Below are 11510 nucleotides of genomic sequence, written 5' to 3' on the forward strand. Positions count from 1 at the left end.
CTCCACTGCTGTTCGGTTTTTGGAAGATTTGAACATCAACCAACACTGCTTCTTCTAGACCGGTTAGCAATCACAGAAATTGATGAAAGCTGAACCATTTTATTCTTGTTAATACCAAATGGGTGCAAAATGTTACCAGCGTGGTAAATGAATGAAAGCAAATAAATAGAACTATCAGCATGTGAATACTGTGGTAGTGGGCCTGAGTTTTATCACACATTTTATAGGATAATTTTTAAAGTATAGCTTACTATTTATTTATTTTTATTTTAAGTATTATTTATAATTACACAGTCTTCATAGAGATTAGATTCTGTTATTAAGTCTATTAATTTGACGGTCCATTCTAGGCCAATTATCACCAAAAGTATATTTTTATCTAGCTTTTAGGATCAACCAATCACACCTCTTGAAATGATGACTCGTACCTAGCAACGGGGTCAACCACACCTCCTCACTAAGATAAGAGTTTCTGTCCATTCCTTGCTAAGAGTTCTCTGAGAATTTTCTCGAATCACTCCTAAGCTAAGACTCCTAGCTAGGAATTTTTAGGCTAAGATAGGAGCTCTCTGAGAGGATTCTTAGAATCTTTAGGAATACGGGCCCTGAAGTCTATTTAGGCAACCAGTTCACCTGTGTGAGTCCTTTTCCCCTTGCCTGAGAACAAAGGAGCTGGCTGGCCTCATCACTCATCTCCAACTGTTTGAGCTGTGTATTTGATAATTCAAGCAGCTTAAAACAATAAATGAACATAACTGGATTCCCTGTGTTTGTGCATTGTTCTGACCAACAACCCAATGCGTTGATCCATCATAACCCTGAACCAGTCACTTCCTCCTCACCAAGTCAATATTTTACACAAGTAGTACTTAAGTACATTATACTGTAAATATATTTTTCACAAGGTGAATTGAGTGAATGTTGATCAGATGGTTTCTGTTCTTCAACTGCTGACATATTTCGCACCGAAACAGAATATTTAGGCAGGGCTTTAGCGTTTACCGCATCTGCAACCGTCCTTCAACTGATATTGCTGGTTGATTGCAATAAAAATTGTTATTGATATTGAAGTTGGTTACAATAAATACATTTTGACAGTAAAACTGGAATTGCCATGTCTAATTTATTCTGATTTAAGTGAAATAAGTTACTTATACTCAATAAAATTGAGGTAACAATTTGCATGGACTTTTCTGAGTAGAAGGAAAGTAAAAGAAAGGAGTTATATCAACTTAAATAGAGTAATTTGACCACTTATTAACACTAAAACGTTGATATAAAAATTGAGTTGGTTCAACATAATTAAGCTTGTAGAGGACAAAACGAATCATGTTGGCTGTACTAAACTAATTGAGTTAGTCAAGCTATAAAAGTCTCATGGGAAATACTCAATAATGGCTTAGTTGGAATTACTTAAAAAGATAAATGCAAATTGTTACAACAATTTTTTTAAATTGAGCCAGTGTAATTTTTTGTGTGTAGATTAATTTGGCAACCTTTCTTAAGGTTTGTTGAAGTTATGGAGGCAGATAATGTAGTACTGTAAACCTCTACTTCTGCCCTCTGCCATTTATTTTGTTTTCTTTATAATAATAATAATAATAATAATGCATTTTATTTAAAGGCGCCTTTCTTGGCACTCAAGGACACCGTACATACATTCATAAGAAACGACAGCAGAAGAATAAAATATATATATATAAAAACAACACAAAAAAAAAAAAAAAAAAAAGGCAGAGCAATTGTCATCAGGTGGAATAGGCAGTTTTAAACAGATATGTTTTGAGTTGTGATTTGAAAAGGGGAAATGAATCAATATTTCTGAGTTGGGGTGGTAGTGAATTCCAGAGACGGGGAGCAGAGCGGCTGAATGCTCTGCTCCCCATGGTGGTAAGACGGGCAGTAGGGACAGACAGATGTATGGAGGAAGAGGATAGAAGAGAGCGGGAGGGAGTGGGAACATGGAAGAGATCAGACAAATATGGGGGGCTGAGGTTGTGAATGGCCTTGAAAGTAAGCAGGAGGACTTTGAATTGGATGCGAAATTGAACCGGGAGCCAATGAAGCTCTTGAAGGACAGGAGTGATGTGGTGAATGGAGGGGGTTCGAGTTATGATGCGGGCAGCTGAACTCTGGACTAGTTGAAGTTTATGGAGGGATATGTGTGGAAGGCCAAAGAGGAGAGAGTTGCAATAATCCAGACGGGAAGTGACAAGACTGTGAACAAGGATGGCGGCTGTGTGGGGGGTAAGGGAGGGGCGGAGGCGATTAATGTTACGTAGGTGGAAGTATGCAGACCGAGTAATGTTATTGATGTGGGATTGAAAGGATAGTGTGCTGTCAAGGATGACACCCAGACTCTTAACCTGGGGGGAGGGTGAAACGGAGGAGTTGTCAATACTAAGAGAAAAGCTGTCGGTTTTGGATAGAGTGGATTTGGTGCCAATGAGGAGGACCTCAGTTTTGTTACTGTTTAGTTTAAGGAAGTTTTGGGTGAACCAGGTTTTTATTTCAGAGATGCAATCAGTAAGGGAGGTGGGTGGGAGAGTGGACGAAGGTTTGCTGGAAAGGTAGAGCTGGGTGTCATCTGCATAGCAGTGAAAATGAATGTTAAATTTGCGGAAGATATTGCCAAGGGGGAGGAGGTAGATGATGAAGAGTAGGGGCCCCAGGACAGAGCCCTGGGGCACACCTGAAGTGACGGAGGAGGGGATGGATTTAAGGGACTTAAGTTGAATGAACTGAGTGCGGCCAGAGAGTTAAGATGTGAACCAGTCTAAAGGAGTGTGGGTGATGCCAATGGAAGACAGTCTGTTGAGGAGGGTGGTATGAGAGATGGTATCAAAGGCTGCACTCAGGTCGAGGAGGATGAGGATGGTGAGGAGTCCAGAATCAGCTGCCATAAGGAGGTCGTTGGTAATTTTGATAAGTGCTGTTTCAGTGCTGTGGAGTGGGCGGAAACCGGACTGGAACTGTTCATACAGGTTATTATGGGATAAGTGAGAATGGAGTTGGGAGGCAACTGTTTTTTCGAGGATTTTGGAGATGAAGGGTAGATTGGATATAGGACGGAAATTGTTGAAGTTAGAGGGGTCTGCACCAGGTTTTTTCAAGATTGGGGTGATGGCAGCAATTTTGAAGGATGTAGGGACAGTTCCAGTGGTGAGAGAGGAGTGGATGATGGCAGAGATGAGAGGGGCAAGGGAGGGGAGGCAGGCTTTAACAAACTGTGTGGGGAGGGGGTCAAGTTGACAGGTGGATGGCTTGGATTTCCGAATAAGTTCTGTGATTTCTGAGAGAGTGGGGAGCTGGAAGGAGGAGAATGAGTGTGTGAATGGGTGAGAGTCGGCTGGGATACTGTGAGGAATTGTATCAAGGTGCTGATGAATATTCTGAATTTTTTCAATGAAAAATGACATTATGGAGTTACAGAAGGAGGTTGTGTACAAGTGAGGGGGGAGAGAGTCGTGAGGTTGGGTGATATTGTTAAGTAGGGAGAACAATGGTTTAGAGTTGCCTTTATTGGCAGAGATTATACTGGAGTAATAGTGGGTTTTGGTGCGGGCAATGCAGTCCTTATAACATAAGATGTGGTTATTGTACATTTCTTTGTGAATAGTGAGACCTGTTTTTCTAAGGAGACGTTCAAGTTGCCGACCTCTGGCTTTCATGAGACGAAGATCGGGGGTGAACCAAGGGGCGGAAACAGAAAAAGAAACAGATCTGTTTTTTACTGGAGCGAGGGAATTAAGGATATTATGGAGACCAGTGTTGTAATGAGAGACCAGAGCATCAGGAGTGGATAGATTGTGGATGTCAGGGAGGCAGGAGGAATGAATACTTAAAGTGAGAGTGGCAAGGTCGATATTCTTTATATTCCGAAAAGAGATAAGGCGTGTTTTTTTAGAGATGGAGAGGGTGAGTTTCACTGTAAATGCGAGGAGAAAGTGATCAGTTATGGGGAGTTCATCAGCTGTAAGGTCAATATCATATCTGGCTATGTGAATTATTTGAATTATTTTATTATTGACTTTATATTTTATACTGTTAACACTGTAAATCCAGAGGCAAGATTAATATAATAAAAGCAGAGACCACTGAACAAACCAATATTAACTGGGAAAAATCAAACCATCTTTCTCTCTGTTTTAAGATAAGATTCAACATTCAAATGTGATTGAAAAGCTGTTTGATATTTAATGTAAATCTAAATGTTGGAGGCTTGGAGAAACAAATTATTTTAGCTTTAAATTAAAAACAGGTAAATGTATTAGTTTGATTTAACATCAGTATACAACTTGGCTGCATATCCCATGGTGAGGAAATATTAGGTTGACCTTTGTCGTGAACACACCTCCCTCATCTCTACACTTCTTATAAATCAGCTGACTTACAGGTATCACTGTCACCTGGTTTCGTTTTTTTTCTCTTACAGCGTTGTTATTGGTCACTGTCTAAAGGGCGTTTTCTGATAAAAGAGATGTGAGTATAGAGACTGGTCACTTTAGCTGAATGGTACTGCATGTAGCTTATTGAAACAGATTTAAATCTTGTCTCTGCTCAGTCGCTTTTATCAACATTAAGAGGAATCCAATGTAAGTAATGTTTCTATTTGTCTCTCTTAAAAACACCAGAACTGAGGCTACTTTCTGTTTCCAACTTATTGATATGTTTACTGCTCAAGTCAGGTATAACAAGGAGAAGATGCACTTTATTATATAACCATGGACTGAAATGCTTCCTGTGAATATCAGTGTTATACGTTTGATGGAATGAAATATGAAACTTCCCAAGAAATGCCTAGCGGGGTAACGTCATCTGATGAGTCAAGGGAAGAACAGTTATAATAGTTACATTGTTGAAATCAATGGATACTATGTTTCATGTTTTAATAAATTAAGGCAACTCCACGCATCTCTCCAAAACCCTAGTGTCTAATGCAACCAAAGACTTAACGACGTTAACATCCAGCTGCGCTACTGCTTGATCAATCGGAGCTGGAGCCGGAGCTGAGGCCGGGGCCAGGGCCGGCACAACAGAGCCAGGGCATGAATTCAGAACAGAGCCAGGGCACAACAGAGCCAGGGCATGAATTCAGAACAGAGCCAGGGCACAACAGAGCCAGGGCATGAATTCAGAACAGAGCCAGGGCACAACAGAGCCAGGGCATGAATTCAGAACAGAGCCAGGGCACAACAGTGCCAGGGCATGAATTCGTCTCACCTGTTCTGTCCTGAATTTAACCTGACAGAGAAAACGGCACGGAAAACGCACGGGACTCTCGTAGTGTGAAGCCATTTGTGTTGTTCGCTACAAAAATCAATGTTACCTCCGCTCTTTAAAATCCGATGTTTGTGCTCTTGATTTGTTGGAAATTGGGAGATTTCCAGTTATTTAAAGAGAGTAGGACAAACCTGGAGGAAACGACTCCAGACGTAACGTTAGCTAGCTTCATTTATAAGCGCTAGCTTATCCTAAGGTAGCTTTGGCATAGGACCCAGTGGTGGGCCGTGTGTTCTATACCGAGGCCTTCAATGACCTAGGCCTTCATTTTCTTTTGTTTGGTTAAGGCAATATTTGTTATATTCTGCAAGAAAATACCAGCCTGAAAATTCTTACTATTTCCCAAAGACGACAATAATTATTTTATCTTTCTCTTATTTCAGTTATGAAGAATAATCATGGACTCTGGGTTAAACGGTGAATCAATAAAAGAAATTAAAGAAGCACTAAAGAAAAATGACAAATCCTTGGCCGTTACAAAGATCCAGGAGTATCTGGATAAACCGAACAATGTTAAACTAAAGATCGCCATCACAGGAGAGTCTGGATCTGGTAAATCCACCTTCGTTAATGCCATCAGAGGTAAAAACGACAGTGATGAGGGAGCTGCTCCTACTGGTTATGTAGAAACCACCATAGAAGTTAAATCATACCCTCATCCAAACTATCCCAATGTTACACTCTGGGATCTTCCTGGAGTTGGGACCACCAAGTTTCCAGCTAAGAAGTACCTGAAGTATTTTAAATTTAAGAGGTTTGACTTCTTCATCATCGTCTCAGACACTCGCTTCAGAGAAAATGATGCGAAACTGGCTCAGGAGATTCAGAAGATGGGGAAAAGGTTCTACTTTGTTCGCTCAAAGATTGACAACGATCTAAGTGCTGCGAAGAGAAGTCAGAGAGACTTCAGTGAAGAGAGGACTCTCAGACAAATCAGGAAAAACTGCATTCAAAGTAAGTACCACATATAATCCTTTTTAACCTCAGTGAGATCAACTATACGTGATTTACAATATTAATAAAAGATTTGATAGAAAGACAACATATTTGACTCACATGCATTCTATTTTATTTTATATGTGGATGTCATTCCATATGCAAAATAAATAATAAGCCATGATACAAGAATCAATTGTTCATCAGTAAAGCTTGTTGATGTTACTTAGATGACTCCTCCTGGAGGCTAACTGTCCTCCTCTTAATGATGGGTGGTGCTGAGTGTGTGATGAGGTTTGGAGAAAGTCAGAATTTAGCAGTGAGGTGATTTTGTATCAAGGTGCCTCTGCTCTGCTTTCAGCCTTAAGCTGCTACTTCCTGTTAAATGTGGATATGAAAAGTACTGAAATGTGAACCGTGCTGAGAAAATATGCAGATCATAATGATAAAGTCTAACTCTGAATCATACTGCATCTCTTTTCTAACACAGGTCTTATAACTCAAGGCATTGAGGCTCCACAGGTCTTCCTGGTGTCCAGCTTTAAGCTTCATCTGTATGACTTCTCTCTCCTACATGAGACCTTAGAGAGAGAACTTCCTGAACACCAGTGGAATGCTCTGCTGTTTCCCTTCCCAAACATGAACCTGGAGACCATCAAGAAAAAGAAAAAAGCTTTCCGAATCCAGATAAAATTCCTCTCCGCTGGGTCTGCATCTGCAGCATGTGTACCAGTTCCTGGTCTTTCTATTGCTGTTGATATAGCCTTGCTAGTTGGTGCTGTCACAAAATTTGTGATTGGGTTTGGTCTTGATATCCCATCACTCCAGAGACTTGCTGAGAGCACAGGTGTGCCATATGAAGAGCTGATGGGTGTCATAACTTCAGAACTGGCTGCAGTAGAAGTAACATCTGATCTCCTCCTGAAGGTGCTGGCCAGTTCTGCAATCACAGTTTCTCTAATGGCAGCAGAAGAAGCGACCAGATTCATTCCATTTCTTGGAATCCCAGTATCAATGGGCCTCTCTTTTATCACAACCTACAAGATTCTGAATAAAATCCTCGACATGCTTGCTGAAGATGCTGAGAATGTGTCTAAAAAGGCTCTGGGTTTCAACACCTCAGTGTGATGTTGTTCATTTAAAACTGCAGGTTTCACATTAGTTCTTAGTAAATAAATATGGTATCTTAGTCATAACCTACCTGCACATTTTAATCAATATACTTGTACTGATGACCAGTTTATCAGATCCCATCAGTGAACGTCTTATTTAGTTTTGTTGGTGTAGACACAATAGATCATCTTCTCACAGCTTCAGACAGTGAAACTTCATTATTTCATTGTATATGATCCTGTTGTTAATAGACAAAGCGTATACAGAGTAGCCACAGCAAAGCAGCTCCTGAATTAGTGATACGATGCTTTCTCAATGTGTGAATACAGCAGGTAATACAATGGTTATTGTTGAAATATCTATGTTGTTATGTTGTCTTTTAAGAGATTTAATGTACTCTGATCAAAGCAGTTGTTTTGTGAAAAATATAATGATAATGTAATCATATGAATAATTGGGTAGGTATTCATTGTATCTTTCTGGTTAATAATTTCTGAGTTATTAATGTATGTAATGCCATATGTAGAGGTGTAAAGAAACTATTTCAGTTGTTCCTAACAGTGATGTGTGTGATTGTGTCTCTGTTGATGCCTGTAGATATTTGTGGTGAGTGTTGACTGCCCCCTAGTGGAGACTGTGAACTACACTTGATTGTATGTTTCTCATTATCATTTTTACTTCCATTAAAGAAAATGTCACCGTTACAATTTGCTTTAATATGAGTAGTATTTTATCAAACACACGTTTTAGTTATACCTATAGCATCTAATTTATAGTCTAGCTCTGTGTTTTAGCCAAAAGGCTTTTACAGATGATCAGTTTATCAGATTGACTCAACACAACTGTGAATTACTGTCATCAGTGTCAATACAACAGAGTTATTTTTCAGAGCTTAGAAAACCTGTCTGTTGATCATTTCCAGTAATGGAATGAAGAACTACTGAATTATTTTTATGATGCTTTTCAAATTGTCTGTAATTAATACAACAAGTAATGTGATGGTTACATCTACAAACTGTTCTAATCATGTAGTGGTTATTTTCCATCTTGCCACTCTCTGCCTGTAGTTCAATGGATTTGTCACATACAAAACATGTTTTCTGAACTGTGTTAATGGATACTTTAAGATAGCAAATAGACATTTTCAGCTCATGAGCTAATATAGACAACAATATGGAGATTCAGTTTGCACCTATCTTCAACAGAAAACACTGAACTCCTAATATCAGGGAACATACTTTCAAAATCAAATAAGAAATATTGTGCTATCCTATTTAGTATATATATGAAGCATTTATTTGCCCTCTGGTGAGTTTCAGACAGTAAAACCACATCATCACTGTAATGGTATGAATAGACACGTGGGTGTGTGTTTGTAATAAGACAAAGTAAAACACAGGACTGAAAAACTGAAAGTCTAACACACAAAGGCTCAGCTCCATTTTTGTCATGTTATTGTCAAATGTTTACATTCATAAAGCTTGGACTCTGTCCATTTAAAATCATCACTGTCTAAAAGACTGAATTCTAGTGTAAAGAAGCATGAAAACATCTTCCAAAGATCTGCTGTCCCATCCATACTATCCAAATGTTACATTTACCACAAACCAGCAGCTACCAGCTGATCCGTACCTGTACCACGTTGGATCTGAGAAGTTTGACTTACTGCATCACATTTTGTTGTACATCACGTACCTGCAGAACATGGCACCAAGAAGCATGTTGAAGAGCTATTGATATAGCAGTCTGTCAAGTACACTGGATGTATGCTTGTTGTGTTTCCTGTTGTCCTTTAAGATTGGGCATAGTTTCTTCCTGTGGTTTGTTGTGAACACACCTCCCTCATCCCTACACTTCTTGTAAATCAGCTGATTTACAGGTATCACTGTCACGTGGTTTAGGTTATTTTTCTCTTACAGCATTGTTATTGGTCGCTGCCCAAAGGGCATTGTCTGATATAAGAAATGTGAGTATAGAGACTGGTCACTTTAGCTGAACGGTAGGGCATGTAGCTTAGTGAAACTCTGCTCAGTCCCTTTTATCAACATTAAGAGGAATCCAATGTAAGTAATGTTTCTATTTGTCTCTCTGAAGGCTGTCTCTTAAAACTCCAGAACTGAGGCTACTACCTGTTTCCAACTTATTGATATGTTTACTGCTCAAGTCAGGTATAACAAGGAGGAAATACACTTTATTATAAAACCATGGACTGAAAGGCTTCATGGGAATGTCAGTGTTATACATCTGATGGAATGAAAAGTTTCAAATTCCATATAATGATTAATCTTACAAGGGAATAACAGTTACAATAGTTACATTGTTGAAATTAAGGCAACTCCACACATCTCTCCAAAACCCTACACTGTTTGGCATTGCTGTTAATTTACAGCAGAATTCCAACAGTATTAACCTGTTATTTTTGAAGATATCACTCTACCTTTAATATAAACAAAGAAACTGTGAAATTTTGATGATTTACTATTCTTTTAACAGAACTGTACTGTTTTCCTAATATACAGCATTTTACCACTACATCCAAACCTTCTAAATCACGGTATCATGTTGTATTTTTTGCATTCTGGAAAATTTAACCCGAACTATGGGAAGCTGGATCTGTTCCTCTCTTTATCCATCACATCTAGCAAATTATGTGGTGAGTAGCAATTTTATTTTATTTGTAAATTGGTGCAAAGTATATTGGCGATGTTTTCAGTTTGTTTTCATCAGCCTACTGAATATGTGCATGGCCTGACAGAATGATTCAGTAGCTAGCTACATTTTCACAGATGATAGTGACTTACACAACTTGATTTTTACTATGTCTGAAGAGACACTATTATTTTTCAGGGGCTTCATTGGTATAAATCCTGAGCGAGGCACCAAGGCTGGACATGGCAAAGTCTTGTCTAAAAACACTGGCAAAGCCTAGACTGGTGTGTAATGGAAAATGCTTCTTGCCATCCCTCACCTTTGGCAGCTCTGCTTTGTGCCCCTCTAGTTTCCCGTTATCCTAGTTTTATTAAATACCCAATTGTACTTTCCTCTTTGAAAATTTGGAAACAATTCAGGCAACACTTCAAACTTTCATTACCCATCTCTTTAAGCCCTATTTGCAATAATTTCTTTCCCCCCTCCAACGCAGGTGCAGCTTTCACTTTGTGGAGAGAGAGAGGTCTGGTTTGTTTTTCAGATTTATATTCCAAGGGCCTATTTACTTCATTTAACGATCTCAATTCTACATCTTCCTGTGCTTGTCTTAGTTTAAGGTTTTCTACAAAATTCATGTCACAAAAAACAGACTTAGTAGGCTATTTCCAGGCACAAATGATATCTGTGACAGATGTGGTTTATCTCCAGCAGGCCATGTTCATATGTTTTTTTCTTGCCCCAAATTAGTCAATTTCTGGTCATGTTTTTTAAAATCATTAAATAATGCCCTCAATATCAGGTTAGAGCCTTGCCCACTGATATCCATCTTTTGGGTTCCTCGTACTCCAACTAGTCTCACTAAGAAAAACTCTGATGTTGTTGCTTTTGCCTCTCTCATAGCCCGTATACTTATTCTATTATTATTATTATTATCGGAAAAGCCCGAACGCTCCTCCCACTACTTCTTGGTTAAGGGATTTAATGTCTTTCCTGTCTTTGGAAACAGTTAAATATTCCCTCAGGGGTTCAGCAGCATTTGTAAACACCCTCACCTCTCTGGACTCTGAATCAATTTGATGCATCCAATTTGTTTATCTTATCAAGTCTTTAGTGAGCATGTTGGGCATCCTTTATTTAAGTAACTATTTATTATTATTAGTATTAATTTTTCTCTTTTGCCTGCCTTTATATTTTATTTTATTTATTTTGTCTTTTTTATTTATTTACTGATTTATCTTCACCTACTAATTATTTTTGTATTTATTTTTACTTTACTTACTTTATTTATTTATTATTATCATTTTTATTTATCCATTTATTTTATTTATGTATTTTTTTTCTCTCCCCTTTGCTCTTGGGAGATGTTCTTTTTCTGGTTCTCTGTTCTAATGTACAATACAAAATTAAAAAAAAGGCTGGAAAACAGCTGTAGTATAATTATGTACTGTATTGATGCTTGTGAATGAAAAATACAAAATACACACATACATATAACGGCATGCCATAATATATATGTATATATAGATACT

General features: G+C 38.5%; 1 protein-coding gene across 1 annotated transcript; it reads left to right on the forward strand.

Moving 5' to 3' along the window:
• Positions 1–5681: 5681 nt before the first annotated feature.
• LOC311505139 (interferon-inducible GTPase 5-like) lies at positions 5682–7583 on the forward strand (the record flags this gene model as incomplete). Its single annotated transcript, XM_084568544.1, has 2 exons — positions 5682–6237; positions 6710–7583. 2 exons carry the CDS (start codon positions 5682–5684, stop codon positions 7345–7347), a joined length of 1194 nt encoding a protein of 397 aa, XP_084424670.1. The 3' UTR covers positions 7348–7583.
• Positions 7584–11510: the final 3927 nt, after the last annotated feature.

The sequence above is a fragment of the Chelon labrosus genome (genome assembly GCF_963514085.1).
Source record: "Chelon labrosus genome assembly, chromosome: 20".
Lineage (NCBI taxonomy): Eukaryota > Metazoa > Chordata > Actinopteri > Mugiliformes > Mugilidae > Chelon > Chelon labrosus.